General features: G+C 47.5%; 1 protein-coding gene across 3 annotated transcripts in view; it reads right to left on the reverse strand.

Moving 5' to 3' along the window:
- Positions 1-22,897, reverse strand: part of AARSD1 (alanyl-tRNA synthetase domain containing 1) — a 189,871-nt gene that overhangs the window by 24,004 nt on the left and 142,970 nt on the right. For all 3 annotated transcript variants that reach the window (XM_085615636.1, XM_085615559.1, XM_085615713.1), the window contains one exon: positions 16,644-16,698. In XM_085615636.1, the coding sequence (XP_085471762.1) occupies positions 16,644-16,698 (55 nt within the window). The remainder of the gene's footprint in view (positions 1-16,643; positions 16,699-22,897) is intronic.

Below are 22,897 nucleotides of genomic sequence, written 5' to 3' on the forward strand. Positions count from 1 at the left end.
AGTACTCACTCAGGAACAAGCAGGATCACACAAACCATGTGCTTATTTCTCTAGTACATTAGATCCAGTAGCTCAGGCTCTTCCTGCGTGCCTGAAATCGGTGGCAGCAACAGCTTTAGCAATCAGACAAAGCGATGCCATAGTGTTAGGACATCAATTGACAGTACAAGTACCACATGCAGTAGAGGTTCTCTTGAACCGCACACAAACACAACACTTGACTATAGCGAGACTCACCGGTTACGAACTGACATTGTTTCAGCCACACATAGAAATCAGACGTTGCAATACGTTAAACCCTGCCACACTGTTACCAGTGGGCGGAACAGATCCATTGGCACATGATTGTGTCGAAGTCATTACTATCACGACGAAACCCAGACAAGACTTGACAGATATCCCTTTGTCAGATCCAGACTTGACATTGTATGTAGATGGGTCATGTATGAGAACAAGTACAGGAGAGTTAGTGGCCGCTTACGCAGTCACAACAGACATTGAAGTCATTGAAACAAATCGTATTAACACTTTGTCAGCTCAAGCAGCAGAGCTCATCGCTCTGACACAAGCCTGTATTCAAGCCAAAAATAAGAAAGTCAACCTATACACAGATTCACGTTATACATTCGGAGTCGTCCATGACTTCGGCGTACTGTGGCGAGAGAGAGGTTATTTAACTTCTCACGGTACCCACATCCAGCACGGACCCCTCATTCAAGCCCTATTAGATGCGATTCATCTACCCACTGCAATATCGATTATGAAATGCAAAGCCCATACAAAAGTTACCGATATCATTTCGCAGGGTAATGACCTAGCTGACAGAACAGCTAAACAGACTGCTCAGAATCAGACTATCACAACTGACATGACAAAGACAATAGTTCCGACGCTAACACATTGCATGACAGTTAAGGATCCCGCCCTTGATGTAATTGACATACAGACACATGCTACACCAGAAGAAATAAAGAAATGGACTGAATTAGGAGGGATCCAAACGGATCAAGGATGGATGACGAAGGAAAAATCTATATGGTTTCTTCCCGACTCAATGGTTCAAGTTATCATTAACACAATACATAGTCCAGCGCACCTAGGAGAAAAAGCTATGCTAGACAGCATTCAACACATTTGGTTCAACAAACACTTGCGAGCAGCAGCTAAACAAAAAGTTCGTACCTGTATGATATGTTGTCAGTTTAATCCAGGTAAAAGCATCCCCGTAGAGCAGGGTGGATTTCAAACTCCCGATCATGCTTTTGAAGTCCTCCAGATGGATTATATCCAGATGGAACGATGTCGAGGATTCAAATATGTTCTCGTAGTTGTCTGTGCTCTTTCCCGTTGGACAGAAGCATACCCGGTTTCAGATTACACTGCCCCGACTACTGCCAAACAGTTAGTTCGAGAATTCTTCCCATGGTACGGTTTACCACGTGTGGTCTACTCAGATAACGGCCAGCCGTTCTCATCCGAACTAATGAAACACGTTTCCCTTTTGTTAGGGTACCAATGGAAATTCCACTGTGTCCGGCATCCCGAGGCCGCAGGTCTTGTGGAACGCCATAATCAAACTCTGAAAATTAGATTGTCTAAAATATGTAGGGAAAAAGGTGTCGACTGGATAGTAGCCTTACCAGTTGCGCTCTTTTACATGAGAATGGTAGCACATTCTCGAACTGGGCTATCCCCGTACGAGGTGATCTTCGGTAGACCACCAAATATGTGGGGGACGCCTATACCTCGCAAAATAACTGATGTTGACTGTAATATGCTGACAGATTACCTGGCTTCCTTGATGTCTGCACTAAAATCTTGTCGTTCACAGGTAACCGCAGCTTTTCCCGATAATACTGAGGTGAAGCCCCATGACGTGGTTCCTGGTGACCTGGTTTTGGTCAGGAATTGACCGGAAGACCCAACTGGATCCTAGGTGGAAGTCGCCTAAGTTGGTTCTACTGACTACAAGGACTGCCGTGAAGATTGAGGGTCGCAAAGGGTGGTTGCACTCGAGTCATATCAAAAACTTTTATGGACTACCAACCAGTGTGATTACTCAACCTTGTATTCCCTCAAAGACAGACTCAAAGCTCCCCTTGGTTGAATTAACCAAACCAGAACTTTATAAACTAAAATTGAGGTCTAGTAAGTCAGACAATTTGATTGTTTAAGTCCTCTCCAAGGTGAATCGGTTGAATTTGTCTCTGACATGTATCCTCTAGACCGGAATAGAGAAAGAAATAATCAGATGCAGCTCAAAAAGCATGCGTATTGTAAATCACTTCGTAGTCACTGTACAGTAACATTATTAATTCTGTTTTTTCTAAGTCTTCTGATCATTATTTTTAGCATACTATTGCATATGTATTACCCTATTCTTAAACATGCTTACAATATAACTGCAGAACATTCTTTTAGCGAATTACCTCCGCATGAGTTGTCATATAGATTTGCGCTGCGCAACAACACATTTATTAGTATGTTACATCATTCCCATCAGACCAGCAATGCCACAAATTGTTGGATATGTGGCCGACTCCCTCCCTATCAGAACTATAAGGGAGTTTTGCCCCTCTTTCCATATCCGTTCACACACAATGGCTCCTGTGGAGCATGGTTTAGTTTGATTAATTCCCTAGATTCAAATTCCGCAGTTTATCAAGACAACTGGGTTTGGGGAAACCTGAACCTAGTTTTACTTAAAGTCTGCTACCCTAACAAGGAGGGACTCCCCAAAAGAACAGGAACTGATCTAGAGAATGAAGTATATGGATTAGGTAATTTTACACTTAACCTCATGATCCTGAACGTTGAATCTGAAGCTACACCAATCTTGCCCGCCATGTCAGTATTCCCAGTAAAAGGGGAATTATGTATAAGAAAGAATGGTTCCATACACATGGGCCACAGTAAATGCACCACTGTAATAAAATTCAGTGATCAAGGCAAGTCTACATTTAGAGCTTCCCATCATTCCTACTTCATATGTGGCCAGACCGCATATATATGTGTACCTCTAGATTGGGATGGTACTTGTTACATAGCATTCCTTCTGCCACCAGTTTTCCTAGCTCCTCCTGATTATCATAGAAATACCCATTTAGTACACAATAGACAACAGAGAGATCTCCCAATTGTCGATTACACTGAAACAGCATGGGAAAAATACACAGATTTCAATAAAGGATTCTTTCCCTATATAGGTACAGTCACTAATAGTAAGCTGATACGTAGATTAACCAGAACCCTTGAAGCAGTAGTGAACGAGACTATTTCCGCCTTAGGCAATTTAACAGAAGAGCAGTCTGCTATGCGGATTGTTGTGCTTCAAAATCGTCTTGTCCTTGACGTCATCCTGGCCGATAGGGGCGGAGCTTGTAGGGTCATCGGATCAAGTTGTTGCATTTTCATACCAGAAAATTCGCCGTCAGTATATAAAGCCATAACCCGCCTTCATAAGATTATAAGCCAGATACACCAGAGTCCAGGCACCTGGACTTGGTCCGGTTGGTTCTGGGACGTGTTGTCAGCCTGGGGATGGAGAATCCTATCCTTCCTAGGTATTGGCTTTCTCATACTGTTCAGTTGCTGCTTATGTCTACAATGCGGGCCAGCGATTTGTGGTCTGTGTGCCACATCGTGTATCCCACATCCACGTTTTCATTCAAGATCCCGGAAGAAGAAAGAAGAACAAATGATGCTATATGAACAGATCGATGGATTGATGAAGATCGATATCTCCTGAGGGTCCGTAGGGGACAAGGAGGGAATGAGGAAATATGAATTTTGTGATCAGTTATGTCCCCTATCGTAGACCCCAACGGCTCCATGTACATGCTATAAGTACATGTATGTTCCCTCCTGCTCCAGTTTTGAAGACGCAAATATATGTGCGTCCACCGTCAACATGTCCTCTTTCAGATCCGCCATGAATGGGTCAGATATTCCATTCCTAAGTATGAAAGGCCACCGACTTTATGTGGTTCACTTTCCACATTTTACAGATTCAGGCGAGTAGGCCCTGAATTCTGTCATCAAGCCTTTTCCTGCCTTCTGCCTCTGAAAGCTCCAGTCTGAGCCTGCATCTGTATCCATGAACTTTGTCCTACTCCCTGCGCGGCTAACGGTGCCTGATCCAGCATATTGCTTGCCAAAAACTGTATTTCACCTTCGTGATTATCTCCTTCGTTCCTCATCCGATGCATTCCTGTCTAGTAGTTTAGGTAAACATTCCTCCAGCTACCGTGCAAAGGGGCCAGGCCTCGCTGTCCTCATGCAAGTAATTCATAGCCCCGTTACCATGGAATATTCCTACCCCCTCGCATCTCATGTAGACACTTAGACGCTTGTACACGCACTAACAGTCAGTATAGAATAGATTCTATCCTAGAGACCTTTCCTTTTGGATAACACAGTTCTTTAAACATAGGATATTAGATATGATTTGGGATTAGGTTGACATAACCCCAGACTTCTGTCTCCACATGTAGAGCTAAATGTCAAGTCCCCTTCACCCTCTAGTTGCACGTCAATCACACGTCATGCGGCTGCGCGCGCATCTCTGCCAAATATTTCTGCTGACATTGCAGGATTCTTCTATGGATCCACCCACTTATGACATCATGTTTAATGACGTATTTTAGTTACACCCATGTTTACGCCTCTATTAGTTACGTATGTACAGTTTATCTGAATTATCAGCTGTCACGCCTCTTGCATCTGTTTCATTGTAATGTATTTTCTATAAAACTGCCTATCTGTCAATAATATATGCTCCCTTCCTTCCTGAACTTTCGCGGTGATGGAATAGAAGGCCCACAATTCGAATTGTATTCCTTTGTATAGGAATAAAGCCCTTTTTAAAACCTCTAATACCACGGATTCTGCCTCTTATTTTTACTGAGTTATTCTCACTAAGACTTTACCGCATAAAAAATAGTACCGGTAACGAAATATTTACCACAATACTGTAGAATGCTGGGTGAGCAGAGACTGCAGCAGAGAATGCAGACATAACTCGAGACAAAATGGCAGAGTGCGCGAGCCGGGCATGATGGGTGTGGAGATGTGAAGGGGAAAGAGGCGCTCTTTATAGCACCTTGTAGGGGGCCCTCACGGTTTTATTACTTCACTCGTATGAGCAAGGCAAGTGTCTTCTCCATCGTAGTGGAGTCCAGTTGTATTGTAGGCATCGGACTGGCTGCCCCAGGACCTCCAGGCATGGCCTCGCATTCTTCTAGCGCCTTGTTAGTTCTCGACTCTTCTCACCATGAAACCAAAGGGCCACAAACACCCACCTGCCCTCTTCGCATCCGCTGCATCTCCTGCTGCTTCTAATTCAAACTCCAAGTGCAAGAGCACTATCTTCATTCATCAATCAGTCCCCCTTCTTCATCTCTGCGGGTACACCCAGTTCTGGGCCCGTTTTCCATTTGCAATTCAGGCGGCGCGTGGGCCACTCATGTGAGGGCTGTGAAGAATGCCAATTTGTAAACCATCTTCCACCTCTCAGAGCGTGGGGAGAAGAGTTTACACACCGGCGGTGGCAATTGGATCAATTACAGGAGAGGTTTATTCTCAGCCCAGTGGGACGCAAAGGGAACGCTATAGGCAGACTGGGAGCGCTATATATAGTGATTTAAAAAAGCTTGAGATGGATGCCAACCTATACATAGAGCACCAGATGGCGAGCTATAAAAAGCCTCCGATAGATGGAACGACGATATACACAGCCTGGTTTCCTGGAGTAACGTGCTACGCGCTGAAGAAAGAGCTTCGGCGTCCAAGGGGTGCAAGCGCTATATTAATGCAACTTTAATATAGAGGTAGCAAGCTACGAAAACCATAAGGTAGCTGGAAAGAGACACATACATTGACGCCAACACAAACATGTTATCTCACACACGCACTCAAACACATCTTGGCAGAAAAACAGATTGGCCAGGCAGCCGCTGTAAACAAGCAGCTGTGTCTCAGAGACACAGACGGAAGGGGAACCAAACAGTGCTTCCCCCGTAAATAAAGGCACTAGTGTAACACCGCGGGTAAAAGATCCAATCCCGCAGGGCGTAGATAAAAGCAGACAGAGTGGCAACAATAAGGGAGTGACATGCCTGCAGTGCAATCATTGCACTGCCTTTGGCACAATTCATGACGCAAAACAACGCGCACAAATCAAAAGTTAAGGCGGAGCTCGGACGAGGCTTCTGGAATCGTATCGATTCCAAGAAGCCTCCTATGTCAGGCAGAGACCTAAAAACTGAAATATGCCTGGGAGGAACAAGCACAAAATTAGGGAAGAAATGCACTGAATCAAGAGCAGACAACTGAGATGGACAAAAAAGTAATCCTTTCATGAGCCAAGTGCTGGCCCAAAGTCAACTCAAGTATATATTGTGGACTGAAAACATCAGGTCTACGTGCAAACTAAAGCTTTCTCTAGCTGAGCCCTTTGAAAAATCCACACCTCCCAACCCAGGCAGGGATGTTAATAGGTCCCATGGAGAGGTATGCTACCAATTCCAGAGAAGTGCTTTAAATGGGCCGGTACTCACTGGTACTGGGTACAAGCACGTCTCAATTTGATCCCCTTGAGTCCTGGAACATCTCTTTCAGCAAAAAGAGTACTGGTACTCTTGGGGGCAGACAGGCAGGCGTAGGGGTATTGATATGTTCAGCCCAAGTGCTGACGACAAGCTTTGCAGAGTGCTGGGTATGTGTGCTCTGTGATGCTAGTGAATAGCCAGGGTACTCCCAGCGCTGGGTAGCAGCTGCACTGTACATTCCGACTGACAGCACAGGTGCCAACTAGGCACTGTACACAGGACACAGACTGACCCTGCCGTGTCTCACGAGGTGCACAAAATCCAAATAGACCTGATGCTAGTGGGTGCACTGTATCCAGGCTAAGTCAGGAGGCAAAAATCTAACTGCAGCTTGAGTTGAGGCAGAGCGGATAGATGCCAGACCCTGGATATGTGTAAAAAAATTTTTTATATATATATCTGTTGCAAATGTTGATCCGACTGTTGAGTATGTGCAGTAGCACACCTGGAGGGACAAGGTGTCGGAATCCCATTGGTGCACTTTCACAAACCCTGGATGCTCTTGCTTTGCCCCTCACTGCCAGCCACCATTGAAGTCTGTTTATTTAAAATGTCTACTAAACAAAGCAACTCTGCCGCGGTGTGCTTCCAGTGACCTCAAGCCCCAGCTCAAAATTCAATTGTGATTGATACCGCGGATGTAATTTCTTCACAGTTAATCACACCATTAGAATTCACAGACCTCAGAGTCTCCTTACCCTCTTTGCCCTAGGTGGGCACAGCTTTGCTAGCAGGTGCGAAGGACTAAGGCGGGGTAGCAAGGAGGTTCCAAAGTGTTGTGATCTATGAAGATAGACACCTGGAGCCAGGAGGTATTATTAAGTCTTCTTTATTCAGTCTCCAGTACAGGTCACATCTGTCTTGACCCCAGCCAGCCTAGTATGGTACCAGCCCCACCAGGAGCAGCCTGCCTAGCTGCTCAGCCCATCTCCAACTGCCAACACTCAGACACCCAGGCATTCCACGCATCACAGGCACACCAACATTCCATGACCAACTCACACTCTGGCTGAGCAGCTAGAGGCAGCAGGGCTGGAGTACATGTTATACAACTAAGTAGGGTATAACACAAAATCTATTTACTTACATGCTCAGGAAAATCACTTTCCAATATTACAGGGAAGGAAGGGCAGATAATTCGTCCATCTGCTGCAGAAATCTATTTTCATCCAAGGATTTGGTATCCTGGTAGGGTAGCGTCAGCCTTTAATTTATCCGATTCCGATAAAAACCTTACCATTGAGATTGCTTGTAGTGAACTATAGCTCTCACTAGCACAACTACGAAACTGGAAGAACTTTGCAAAAAGGGCTACATTAAAAACGAGTGCGGTTTAATACCCTGGGTGGCTCAGATAATCTACAGAGTGTAGATTGCTTCAACTAAGGAACATGATTTTTCTTAAGAACAAATCTATAAGATGCAAATAAAAATTGGCAGTGTCTGACTAATCACATTGGCGTACGAGCGGCTCTGCACAGCTTATACAGCTTTTTGTATAAAATTAGATATTTTAAGCCCTTTGATAAACAGATAGTTACCAATATACACAGCCCATGCACTGTTCCATCCGATAGTGCCAGAATGCCAGGCCGCCGCCGCAAGATGAGTCCAGCATTGAAGACCATTAAAGAGCGATAGTTATTATACATTTTAAACCATAATTTACCAGGCTCTATTCCTAGCGCGGTGGTACTGGCAAACTGCCCGTGAGTGTAGTAAAATCAGACTGAGATGCGCTAGTGACCACATGGCACTTATGAGTGCAGTCAGGCTACTGCGTTCCACTGTCAGTTGAGGTAGAATAGAAACTGGAAAAGTGCGAGATAAGCTAATTTGGCTAAAAAAACACAAGATTGGAGTAGTTATGCAATCAAGAGTAGTGGGTCTCCTGGTACACAGTTTACATTTTATCCTCTAGACTATATTCCCACCGCAATACTACATCTTTAACATTTTGTTGTGCTATAAGATCTCTTCATAATCTACAGCAATTTTTGTAAATTTACAGAAACATTGTGCTGTAAAATGTAGGTTTTTGTTCAGAGCTCAACAGCAACTGATGGACGTCAAGACAATGCACCTCACTTAATCTGGGGGGTACCGGCACTACTATTTTCTCATTTAAAGCACTGCCCCAGAGGTCTGCACAGTCCTGTCCTAAGATATTCGTTTATCTGTGAGGATACAGCGTACGTGAAAGCTTAGGTGCCCCTCAATTAATCTTAAAAGAACGATAATTATACCACTGTAGCTGGATTATCAGCAAACATGGACAGAGGAGATAAACACTATGCCCCATGCCTGAGCACACATGCCGGGAATGTGCACTCAGTGTGATGCATAAGTAGCAGACCGGAAGCAATCACCCCAAGAACGAAAAAACTGTCTTCAACTATTAGACCAGACAGCCTCCCTTTGGTTTACCTATTTGAGTGAACACTAAACACGTTAAGGAGTCCTTTATTCTTTTGCAGGACTTTATCTTACACACAGGGAGTCCTTATGCAAGTACATTACCTGGGGATGACAAATCGTTTGCTTATATGACTTCTCTGTGGAATTCTGTTAAATAGCTAAGCTAAACTCAGAAGACTTGCATAAACAGCCGGGACAGGCCCAGAGATTATTAACAGCAAATGCCTAACAGATACACATTCTTGCAGAGCCTGGCAGGAGCTTCCTTACAAAGTTATTAGAAACGGTATTAAAACAGAAACAAAATAGTTAAATACAAACCTCTTCAGGAGACAACGAAATGGGGGAGGTAAGCTTAAAATAAATGAAACAGTCGGTTCCGGGTAATATGAGAATAGAAATCAAGGGCTGACTTGTGTCTGCTCTGCTCCCCATGTCCCGCAGGAGGGTACTACAGAAGCTAAAAAGCGAACGGCCCTAGCACTCCAAGTGCTGCCGGCTCCAGTAAACTTTCACACCCGTAGCAAAACCAGTAGACCAAATGTCTAATGCGCTTCTACGACTAATCCAGAAATAAAATCTGTGGAAATCAGCTATCACGTGGTTTGTGCGGCGTCTTTCAAAGCAACAGCACCAGACTAGAGGAAACGGAGAGGGTGAAGGGGCATTTCCGGACACCAATATAAACATGTAATGGTTCAAAAGAATTTCCTTCCTGTTTGCCCGCCTACCTCGCCGCCCTCCGTCTTCCCTCCCCGCTCCCCGCTTCCCGCCACCACCGCTGACCCCGCCCCTTTTTTCCTTCTGTTCCCTCCCCGCTCCCGCCTCCCAGCTGCTCCGCCCACCCGCGCACTTGGCCTTATATAGCGACCGTGCGACGCAGGTGAGTGTGACCCACTTGTGGGACACCCCCGCGCCGCACGGCCACCAGCTGCTGCGTGTGCCCCATTGCCTTGCCCTCTGCCTCGCTGCCTGCCTCGCTACCGGCTGCCGGCTGACTCCGCTGTTGTTTGTTTTGGTTTTGTTTTTGCCGTCATTTGTGCCTGTTATTATTTCTTTGTGCCCGTGTTAACGTACTGATCTCCATTTGTGCCTGCTGTATTTTATTGTTGTTTTGTGCCAGTGTCAGCGTTTTCCTTCCTGTTTGCCCGCCTACCTCGCCGCCCTCCGTCTTCCCTCCCCGCTCCCCGCTTCCCGCCACCACCGCTGACCCCGCCCCTTTTTTCCTTCTGTTCCCTCCCCGCTCCCAGCTGCTCCGCCCACCCGCGCACTTCGCCTTATATGGCGACCGTGCGTACGCGCAGCGGTCACGCGCAGCGGGCGCGCCGATTGTGCGCCGAAGGCGCGCCAAAGGCAAGCCCGTCTACGCCCGTCCGCGCCTGGACCGCGCCCAGTGCCAGGACCCCTGGACCTCGAAGACCCCGGCCGACCCGCCAGACGTACTCCGCCGCCACCCTCATCGCACTCAACACCGGCCGACTCCCAGATTGCCATCAAGCTACACCACGACGCACCCACGGACCTTTCAGCTGCCACGCCTGCAAATTCACCTGCATCCGGACCTGCCTCGCACCAGCAGCCGCCAAGTCGAACACCAGCAGCACCCACCTCAAGTGCATCCTGCTCAACACCCGCTCCGTCCACAGACACGCCATCGAACTCTGGAACCTCCTAGACGCCACAGCCCCTGACGTTGCCTTCCTCACAGAGACCTGGATGAACGCCTCTTCAGCTCCCGACATCGCCATCGCTATCCCGGAGGGCTACAAGATCGTCCGGAGGGACCGCAACGCCAACCAGATGGGAGGAGGCATCGCCCTCATCCACAGGAACACCATCCGCATCACGACCAGCACAGACGACACCCTGACCACCGCCGAACACCTGCATTTCCAGATCCACACCGACCCGAACACCACCCTCAGAGGCACCCTGATCTACCGACCCCCGGGACCACGCACACAATTCAGCGAGGACATCGCCGACTTCGTCAGCCCGCATGCCCTCCCCTCCGCCGACTACATCCTCCTGGGGGACCTCAACTTCCACCTGGAGAACAACAACGACCGCAACACCAGCACCCTGCTCGACAACCTCGCCAATCTTGGACTCAAGCAGCTGGTGTCCACCCCCACCCACCTCGCCGGACACACACTCGACGCAGTCTTCTCGTCCTGCACAGACATCGACTTCAGCCACGCCACAGAGCTACAATGGACGGACCACAGCTGCGTCCACTTCACCTTCAAGAGAACGACGACCCACCACCACCAGCAACAGGCCGCCCGCAGAAGCTGGAACAAGATCACAGCAGACCAGCTCGCCACCTCCCTGAGCCAGCACCCTCCTGCCAGCTCAGCGAACCCCAGCCAGGCCGCCGACAACCTCACGAAGTGGATCAGCAACTGCACGGACGAACTCGCCCCGCTGAGGACCCCGCCCAGCAGACCCGGCAGCAAGAAAGCCCCGTGGTTCACCGACGAACTCAAGAGCTCCAAGAAGAACTGCCGAGCCCTCGAGAAAGTCTGGAGAAGGGATCCTACACCGGACAACAGGACCACCTTCAAGCTGGCCACCCGGAAGCACCACCAGCTGATCCGCGCCACCAAGAAAACTGCTTTCAAGGACCGGCTGGACAACAACGCACACAACTACAAGGAACTCTTCAACATCGTGAAAGAGCTATCCAACCCCAGCGCAGGAAACAACGACATCACCCCATCGCAAGACCTCTGCAACTCCCTCGCTTCATACTTCCACAACAAGATCGCGGACATACACAACAGCTTCAACAACCAACCAACGCACACCAAGCCCGAACAACCACCCCTCACCACCACCCTCCACGCCTGGACCCCGATCAGCACCGAAGACACCATCCGCACGATGAACTCCATCCACTCCGGATCACCGACCGACCCCTGCCCTCACCACGTCTTCAACAAGGCTGACGCTGTCATCGCACCCCACCTGCGAGACATCATCAACACATCCTTCGACACCGCCACCTTCCCTGAGAGCTGGAAGCACGCCGAACTCAGCGCTCTACTCAAGAAACCCACAGCGGACCCCACCGAACTCAAGAACTACCGCCCCATCTCGCTCCTCCCGTTCCCAGCCAAAGTCATCGAGAAGACCGTCAACAAGCAGATGGCCGCCTTCCTCGAGACGAATGGATCCCTCGACCCCTCACAGTCCGGCTTCCGAGCCAATCACAGCACCGAGACCGCCCTCATCGCCGCCACCGATGACATTCGAGCCCTGATGGACAACGGAGAAACAGCGGCCCTCATCCTCCTAGACCTCTCCGCAGCATTCGACACTGTCTGCCACCGCACCCTAGTACAGCGCCTCAGCAACGTCGGAATCCAGGACAAGGCGCTGGAATGGATCATCTCCTTCCTCGACGGAAGAACACAGAGAGTCCGTCTACCACCGTACAAGTCAGAGGCCACCGAAGTCATCTGCGGCGTCCCTCAAGGATCCTCACTGAGCCCCACCCTCTTCAACGTCTACATGAGCCCCCTCGCGGCCATCGCACGCCAACACAACCTCAACATAATCTCCTACGCCGACGACACCCAGCTGATCCTCTCCCTGACCAACGACCCCGCCGCCGCCAGAGCCAACCTGCACGAAGGGATGAAAGAGGTAGCCAAGTGGATGACGACCAGCCGCCTGAAACTGAACTCGGACAAGACGGAGGTCCTCATCCTGGGCTCCTCACCCTCCGCCTGGGACGACTCCTGGTGGCCTCCCGCCCTGAGCACCGCACCCAAACCGACAGACCATGCACGCAACCTGGGCTTCATCCTGGACTCCTCCCTCTCCATGACCAGGCAAGTCAACAACGTCTCCTCGGCGTGCTTCAACATCCTACGCATGCTACGGAAGATCTTCTGGTGGATCCCCACCGAGACCAGGAAGACCGTCACCCAGGCCCTCGTCACCAGCCGACTGGACTACGGCAACACCCTCTACGCCGGTACCACCGCCAAGCTCCAGAAGAGACTCCAGCGGATCCAGAACGCCTCAGCCAGACTCATCCTCGACATCCCACGAACCAGCCACATCTCCGGACATCTGAGAGACCTGCACTGGATCCCCGTCAACAAAAGAATCACCTTCCGCCTCCTCACCCACGCACACAAAGCCCTACACGACCAAGGCCCGAGCTACCTCAACAGCCGAATCAACTTCTACGCTCCCAAACGCCACCTCCGATCAGCCAACCACGCCCTCGCCGCCGTCCCCCGCATCCGAAGAGCGACTACAGGAGGAAGGTCCTTCTCCTACCTGGCCGCCAAGACCTGGAACTCCCTCCCGACCGACCTGCGCCTGACCCAAGACCACCTCTCCTTCAGGAAAAAGCTGAAGACCTGGCTGTTCGAGCAGTAGCGGCACCCCCCCACCCCCAGCGCCTTGAGACCCTACGGGTATGTAGTGCGCTCTATAAATGTCATTGATTGATTGATTGATTGTACACTGGCAGACTATGGCAAATAGTTACTGGAGTACAATGAAAAATGGAATAATATCGGTCAGGTCTACGAGAACGGTAATGGCATGAGTGCCAAGTCAACAAGCATTGGTCGCGCGCACACCTCGCGCTCAGTATAGAGAGGTGGGGGAGGGGGAGGAGAAGGGAGTGGACGCCAGCAGTGTGACGTGATCTGTGGTGGGGGAGGAAATTGAAGCATGGAGAGAGGCACGCATAGCCTAATGAGCCTTGACAGAAACCCAAATTGCGGCTGCGCGCCTAATGAGCCTTGACAGAAACCCAAATTGCGGCTGCGCGCGTGCACGCGCACATGCATGCAAGCCTGAGGCCAGGAAAAGCCTCTGGTAGCACTTTTAAAATCCCGTTTACTAAATTTCTCGCGAGACCTAAAAGAGACAAAATAATGCAGTAATACTGTTGCATAGTGTGCATTTTTTGCAGCATAATTTGGTTAACCTCTTATTTTAGTGAAGCCTGCCGCATAATTTGGTCCTCCCCTGTCGCATAATTCTGTGTGTAATAAAACTAATTTAACAGGTCAGCAAATAAAGTACCATTGAGATGGGTTACAGAAACGCCAATTTCCAGTGCAACGAAATTTTGGAAATATTACGATAGGTGGTACACTTTGGATTTTGTGAGAATACATTTACCTGTCTACTTGGTCTCTCTATAGCAACAGCTTCTTGAACAGGTGCCAGCCCACCTTTACCTCTATGCCCATTGGTCGACCTCAGCAGCCGTTTCCCCTTTAAGTAAGGGGGGCGCATTAGCATAGTGTTTTGCGGGCGCCTGCCGAGCTCCGAGGTTCACACGCCGTCCCCGGCCGGCGAGCATTTATCCCCTGATAACAGAAGTGTGTTCGGCCACAAAGCGTGTTAGCCACGCTGCTTGACTTCTCTTTGTGCACAGTGGGCAGCCCTGCCCCCCAAAAGGCCATATGGGGCGCAGCCGTCATTAGGGACTTAATGGTCACGGGTCCGGCAAGTGCAGGACAACTAAAGGTGGAAAGGAAAGACCCAGAGGGAGTCAAAATCCAGCTGCTTCCAAGGGCACCTGAAATGACGAGTGAACTTGGGAGCCGGCTGGCAATCTGCCGATGGTCACTCGGTGTGTCAGCAGGGGGTACCGCTTAAGGTCTGTAATTCCCGGATCCAGCTAATTACCTTCATCACCAGGGCTGCATTCCTCTCTATTTTTCCGCTTGTTGTACCCCCCTATTTGCCTACATTACAGAGTAGCTGCCTGCCGCATTCTTGTGTCGCAGGGTAATTCGCATATCTGGGAACGTTTAAACTGTTGTTCTAAGGAAGGGATGGCCTGTACCATGTGGTGGGCAGAAGGAAGAGTGCACAGGGCCTGCTTCTGTATCTGACCTTCTATTGGCGTAGTCAAGTCTTATTCCCAACACCCTTTGTTCCCCTCTGTTCTTCTATGGCCCCATGAAACGGCAGCTTTCTCTTCTCATCAGTTCATGACTTTAAGTGTGCCCCCCCCCCCCCTCTCTTCAGTAGCCCCTTATCTCTCTATCACCTCCACCCTGCGCTCGCAGTCACGCTTCTCCATCAACTGTAGATGCACGTGTGCCCATCACCCTGCACACGCCCACCCCCGCCATAATGCACATGTATCTCTATTCCCCACCATGACGCACGTGTCTCCATCGCTCCGCCGCCCCCACCATAATGTAGCACCCGTGGCGCCGACACACATGTCTGCGCGCCACATTCACATGGATCTCCACCACTCCCAGGCACCCCCATGTCCCCCAACTACAAACACACTCCTAGACATCTCCAGCGCCCCGAGCCTCCAGCCCGCCACTGGTGAGAGCCAACACTCTCCAACCAGGCTCCATTAGTGACTGATACCTGATCTTGTTAGCTTACTAAGAAACACACATGTGAGTTTTTATTTAACTTACTCAAAACGCGTAACAATTGTTGTAAAACAAGTATTTATCTAAGCAGCCTCTTCTTACGCAAGGTGATCTCTGGGTGACGTTTACTCCTACTGTGTGACTAGTGTGGGTGTTTATTGCTGATCCCTAATAAAGTATAATGGTAATAGTCTCAGCAAAGCTAATCCCACCCATCACCGCACGCTGTGCATCGATGATAATAACATAATATATAGCACCAAATTTAAAACATGTTACATCGAAGAGGCAGACGGACGAGAGTGGAGGGGAAAATATAAGTAGGAGCAGACAATGGAAAACGAAGGAAAAGCATAGAGTAAACTAAGCTTGCGCGGGGAGGAAAGAAAGTGAAAGCGCGACGTGCGCGCGTTCTGCTAAAACGCTGGAATTGAAGAGACGGCCGGGGAACTGAACTGTGTAGAATGCAACAAAGGAGAGCGCCGTGCTCACACAGCGTACGCGTGCATATCTTCTGTCCGGGCGTGTGCACATGCCCTGTCCGGGCAGGCACACCGAACAAAGATAGGGAGGGAACCAAACATGCTTCCCTGCCAATAGAAATCACGGCTTTGGCAGGCACGCCAATAAGAAGCGCGAGTGGAGCTTCCACCCTCGCTTCGCAAGCTAAAGGAACGATTAATGACAATAGATCTCGCCAGAAGCGAGCATCGCATGCGCAACGTTGCAAGGCCAGACCTAAAAACATAAAGGACAGAACGTGCAACTTGTCGCCCTCTCCAGTCTAGTAAAGGGGATAAGAACATAAAGGTCCTCAAAAGGACATCCCGCTGATTGAAAATCTCTGTGCTCAGCCGATAAACAAAGGTTTCTCTCAGCCAGATAAACCAATGTTAGCAGAAATTTTGCGATAGGTCAGTTCACAGGAAGCCAAATCAGTCGTTGTGCTCAGCAAAACATTATATTCATCCATCACATTCTGACAGCTTGTAGAAAGTTTTTAAAAAGACCTGAAGATAATTTACTACCGCAAGGCTGATGCATAACAAGTGTCTCTCACAGTGAAGAACTCTACCATACACTGGTATACTTTCAATCACACCGATCAAAGCGTCGCACTGGGCTGCTAACAATCATGACATCATTAAGGACAGCAGTTGATGTGGATTGTCTCAGAATACAGTGATAGGGAACCATAAGCCAGAAGTACAACCCTAGTAAGTGGGAATGGACTCACCTCTGTCCCAATCTCATTGACAATGATGTTCATAAATTCATGATCCCCTTCTTTCCTGTTTGGCAGCAGAAAGAAACAAATAAAAAAGCAGATGTTATGCTATGAAGAAGGAAGATACCTTGTATTGGAGTGGTGGCATGGCTTCTCCGCATCACCTCTGTGTGGGCACAGATACTAGGTGCTGTCACTCTACAATCCTCACTAGAAGCTGGCACTCAACAATCCTCACAATTCAATTCAAATGACCTTTATTCGGGTTTCATAAAATCCATAAAAGTACAACAAAAACACAATACATTTTCACAATAATACAGTCCATAAAAACACCATAATCAAAACAATTCATTTTCAGTGCAACTCTCATGAGGTAATTTTCAGGGATTTTCCATCGTTTTACGTGCGCGTACTATTAATCTCAGAAAAGTGCTAGTGCGGAAGATCAATTCATCTGAGTCCAGGGAAAATAATAATGAACAAGATTCCCCCAAAGAAAGGGGTCTTAGTTTTCTAAAATAGGGAGTTAAAAACCAATAAATATATTTTAGATAAAATTTGCAGAAGAATAGGAAGTGGGTGTCGTTCTGTTTGCTAGTGCCATCACATGGGCAGGGGTTGTATTCTAATGTATGATGATACCCCAAAGGGAAAGCCAACAAAAATTTTACAGAACCTGCCCTTAAACGAAAGAGCAGGGATCGTTCCCAATTAGACATGGGGAGAGTTAAATAGGATGGTAATGGATACCTACATAAATCATTCCCCATGTATGTGATGACAGAAGATTTAAGTGACTCCCTCCCCATTCTTTCTGAGTTAAAAAGTGCATAAAGTGCTTGTTTAACCACAACTTTATCTTTAGTCTCGATTCTAGTTGGTTCAGAGAAAAGCTCGCCTTTATCCACGGCGGTTAATGTGTTAGAGACTTCAGCTAACCAGGGTATTAGCATGCCGTTGTCACAGTTTAGGCAATCCTTAATAATGCTTTTTGTTAAGGTCGCTGAATCGTTTATCCAGATCCTAATCCAGAATAGGGCTGGTCTGGCTCTAATAAAATAACAAACATAGGGGAGATTTAATTCTTTATGGCAAATGAATTCGGAGGCGGAGAAAGGTGCACCCAATATTTTTCTGCAAAAACGGTTTTCCTCACGCTGAATCCCTAAGTTTCTCCCAGAGCCCCATACCTCAGCCCCATACGTGGCTACAGGGATGCACTGTAGTTAAAAAAAATTTTAAATAGCTCTAGTGGCACCTATTTTCTTTGGGCGTGGGAGGCTCAATATAGAATTGGTGGCTTTCGAGAACTTGCCCATGGCGTGGGCACAATGCCCACTCCATGAGCCGTTCGCAGCGAAAACCAACCCTAAGTACGGAAAGGAGGTTACGGATTCTAGTTTATCCGAACCTACGTTTATGATATTGAGCTTCCTTTTCCCGGGTCCACAAGACATGATAAAAGATTTTTTAAAATTTACACGCAGATCCAATGTCTCCATATGTTGGGCGAATGCTCCAACAAGCAAACGAAGAGCATTAGGAGTGCGGCCCATAAGGACCGCATCATCTGCGTATAATAAGACTGGTAGTAAATTCCCCTGAATAATTGGAACATCTCTCGTCACTTGTTTCAGAGCTTTGGCAAGACCGTTAATATAATAAATAGCAGAGGTGCTAAAACGCACCCCTGCCTGACCCCCCTGCCTATTTTTATGGGTCCGGACACATCACCACTGGACCCGATCCTGACTTGTGCTTTGAGGTCAGTGTGAAGATAAGCCAGAAAATTTACGAGAGCTTCATCCAGACCATAGTTAGAAAGCATAAGCCATAGTTTGGATCTATTAACTAGGTCAAAAGCAGATGAAAGGTCCATGAATGCGAGATAAATTGGGCTTGATCGAGCAACATTATACTTATCAACTATCAATTTTAAGTTTAAACATTGCTCCACCGTGCCCACACCGCTCCTGAATCCCATCTGGCACGAGTCCAATAATTCAGTGTCTTCAGTCCACTCTATCATCCTATTATAAATAACTCGTCCAAGGATTTTTAAAGTGTTATCCAAGAGCGAGATCGGACGGTAGTTAACTGGGTCTGACCTATCGCCCTTTTTAAAAATGGGAACTATGGTACTAGTGGCCCACGTTTCAGGCATAGGCACCATAGGTAAACTGTTAAAAACGTTAAGAAGAATTGGTGCCCATAAATCCGTGTTATGCTTAATAATATCTATAGGGAGTCCATCAGGACCGGGGGCCTTATTACCAAGGCTCTCTTTGATGGCTATAACTACCTCAGAGAGATCGATTTTAACACTGCATAACTCTTCCGAGGTAGTAATGAATACTTCATTGAGAGGAGTCGCATATATTTTAGCAAAGTGAGCCTCCCAGCTGCTACTAGTTATGTTACAGCTGATTGGGGATAAATGTTTCCCCATGTCTCGCGTCTTCCTAACAGCTGACCAGAAGGGGCCACTGCTCTTCAGGTTGGCGCTTTCAACCAGAGTTTCCCACTGTTCTGTCAGCAGGGCAGCCTTCCTTTCAGTTGTTTTTAATTTGTAATTTTTCCTTGCCAACTGTACCTCTAGTATACACCTTGGTTTGGAGGACAATGCCTTACGTATTTCTCTATTTGCCGTAGAGCAAGTAGAATCAAACCATCTTGGTTCTTTCGCTGTCTTTGGTAGTGGGACTGACAACAGTTTTTTGATTACTAAACACAGTTTGCCAAAATCGGTGATTATTCTATTATTATTTCCATTTAAAAGTAGACAAGAATTGATTAATTCAGGATAATCATTCCGCACAGTTTCTAAAATAGCTCCGCTATCAATTCCCCTCCATTTTAGCCGCAGGCCATCACCTGATGGTGTAATGTCTCTTGCGCCGTTGGATTTCGCATATACAGGGCCAGAGCCTAAATGCAAAGTGACTATGAGGGGATTATGATCGCCAAATGATGTTTCCATTACCTTTGATTCCAACACACGGTCCACTAGATCAGGGGACATAAAAATAAAGTCAATAGTTGAGCAACAGTCTCTCCCCCTAAACGTAGGGACATAGTCCATGCCAGATGATTGGGACACTTCCATGGCGTTGCTGAGGGTATGCTCACTTAATATCTTTGCTAGTTCGAGCCCCCTTTTTTCAGCTTGGTCTGTAATGTTGTTAATGTCCTTTGCCCAACAGTTCTTTATAAGTTTAGCATTAAAATCTCCCCCGATTAAAATCCCTAACTCCTCTTCTGATTCCAGATTTATTTCCAGTTTCTGTAAAGTCTTGGAGAGTGCTATGTAATTTGTGTTAGGTGTAGAATGAAAATCATTGTTATAAAAATTAATTATATAAATCCTGGATTTTTGTTTCAACTCGAGAACTTGGATATTCGGATTTCCTTCTGATAGATCTTTAATGGTACCCCCCATCAATGTACTAATACCTATAAATAAACCTCCCACTGCACGGCCAAAAATAGGCTTACTTGAGGTTACACTAAAGCAGTGGTAACCCTCAATAAATAAGTTGCTAACAGCCCACGTCTCCTGGAACATAATAATATCTTTATCGTCCAATAGCTTGATCCATTGAGGGTCAAGCAATCTTGGTTCCAACCCGGCGACGTTCCAACTAAGAATAGACAATTTGGAACGTCTTGAAGCACGAGAGATATTATACCCACTAAACTGCTTGGGTTGGGTTGGTAAAATAATTGTGTTCTCATGTGTTGCTGGGTATGCAACCGGAGCAGCATATGGTGTCATTATCATGATTTCATTGGTTTTTGTATAGTGGGGATTTTCCCTGAAGGTGGTAGGTACATCCTCGCTCCCTCTATCTTTCTTCCCCAGTCAGTCCTGACATTCCAAGTTGGAGAAAGCATGTTCAAAACGATTATGAGTTGGTATATTGTATATATACACCTTGGCTCATTCAGGGGCATATTAAAATTTTGCTTGGGCCTTTCATAGGGTCTTTCCCTTGGATTAAAATAAGAGGGAGTGGGGAAGGGTAAATATTGCATTGAGTGCAATGGTGGTATGATTCGATGGTCTGTTGAACGGCCATTCCTAAGATTACAATTAAGATCCTGATGAGGGTATCCATAACCATTAATAATGTTATAGTTCATACCGGGTTGATCTGCTGGAAAATTAAACCCAGGATTAGGATTAAAATCAATTAAATGTCTATAAAAATACCCAAGGGGAAGCAGAGTGGTGTTAAATTCCCAGGGTGAGGGTGGTGGGGCTTTTGAAAGTGTGGATTGTACCCATTGTGGGGATCTAAAATTTATGATTATACAATCCCCCTCAAACTTTTTTCTCAATGGGCCCACCCACCCTACTCTTTGAGTATGGATTATCTCCCCTGCTCCGTCCATTGGGAAATTGCAATTTGCAGAGAGCCAATGGAGGGTTCTATTCCTTAAACTTACGTGATTTTCCTCTTGGGTTTCCCTCAATTTTGGGACGTTGACTAAAACCAAAACATATGCTCCACATTCTGGGGGTAGACTGATACGAGCCGGGATCTGTCTCGTGTTAGTCGCTTCAATTATATCCTGCTTAGCGGTCGGGGGTTGTTGGTCAACATCAATCACTTGTGTTGTTGATGCCCTATTAATTCTAGCAGTAATTTGGTCCCCTCCTCCAGAACTAGCTGTCTTAGTTGTTTTAAATACCTGTGTAGATGGAAGTTCCGAGCCTGATGGATCTTTACTAGTGCTCGGTTTAGGTATTAAGGGAGGGGCATTGATGTGCGCTATACCTTTCTTGTTGGCCTTAATAGGTTGTGATTTAACTGTGTTGGTGTTAGTTATACCGAGGTGTGGTGTAATTGTAGTGTTACGCTCTGTACTTAATTTTAACACATGATCATCCAGTGCCCTCAACCTCTTGTCAATATTGAGGACTTGTTGGTTGATAGGTCCTAAGAGGGTAGTTAACAAAGTCTCCATTCTCCCCCAGAACCCTTCATTCCCCAACATTACATTAGTTAATATTATCTGTTCATCCTTGTTGCTAGGGTAGACTTCGCTATTACCTACATTTGGCTCTACAGAAGCGGGAGGCCTCCGCAGTTGGGGGCGCCCAACTACTGGTGGCTCAAATTGTTTCCCTTTTCGTTTTGTTTTTTGCTTTCTTGCTTTTTGTCCCCTTGTTCGCATTGATATGCTATCACTTTTTCCCCTATCTGTGATCGACACATCGGTATCTGAACATAGTTCTATTCCGTCCGAATATGCCTGCTCATGAACTAGGGATAAAATGGAATCAGCACTCTTGTTAGTGCTTAATCTTAGCATAGTCGGGGTTAGCGAAAGTCTGTTATCCGTCAAACATAGGTTAGGGGATACTATGTCCACAGTTCTGTGGTTCTCATTAAGTTCTGTGCCTGGTAGCCCCGCATAGGATGTTATGTCTGATGTAGCAAGCAGGGATTCCATTGAGTTCTCCTGCAGCAAAGGTGGTGGCAGGCTTGATGGAAGTGATAAACGTCTTTCAGTATTTTGAATCACAGAGGCCACAACACCAATTGTCTTCTGGAGCATTTTGTCAATAGCGGTCAAACTAGGTAATGGAGTGGGGTTTATGGCAGTAGATGATGAAGTTGGCTGCTTACGATTAGATTTAGGCACAAGTGGTGGTCTTTTCCCATTTTTCAATATGTATCTCGGTATGCTACACAACACTAAATAATTCCCTAGCACAGTATATAATGTACTCACACGACTGACGATCTCTTGCAGCTAGGCCCACACCTCGTTTGAGCCAGGGGGGGTGGCCCGACCCGACCTCCTTCGACCCCGGACGGCCACAGACGGCCCGCCCTTTGCCCGGGCTTAGCCCGGCGCCGCCCCGCGCTGCGGGTTCTGAGGCAGCCTTTTGACTCCCCGGGCGCAGCCTGATGATGCAGGCGGCGGCGCCCGCAACAGAGGATCCTGGGGGATGTGGTTCGCACCACTCTCCCCACGCGTCGAGCAGCGACCCACGAGCCAGGCAGGAGCTTCACCCACGAGCCAGGCAGGAGCTTCACCCACGGGCCAGGTAGGAGCTTCACAAGCGCCGTTCCCCTCACGGCAGCTCAGCAATCTTGAAGGGTGGTATTCGCCCAAATGCACTAGAAGCTGGCACTCTACAATCCACACTAGATGCTGCACTCTACAATCCTCTCTAGAAGCTGCACTCTACAATCCACACTAGATGCTGCACTCTACAATCCACACTAGATGCTGCACTCTACAAT

Source organism: Triturus cristatus, chromosome 1_1 (genome assembly GCF_964204655.1).
Source record: "Triturus cristatus chromosome 1_1, aTriCri1.1, whole genome shotgun sequence".
Taxonomy (NCBI): Eukaryota; Metazoa; Chordata; class Amphibia; order Caudata; family Salamandridae; genus Triturus; species Triturus cristatus.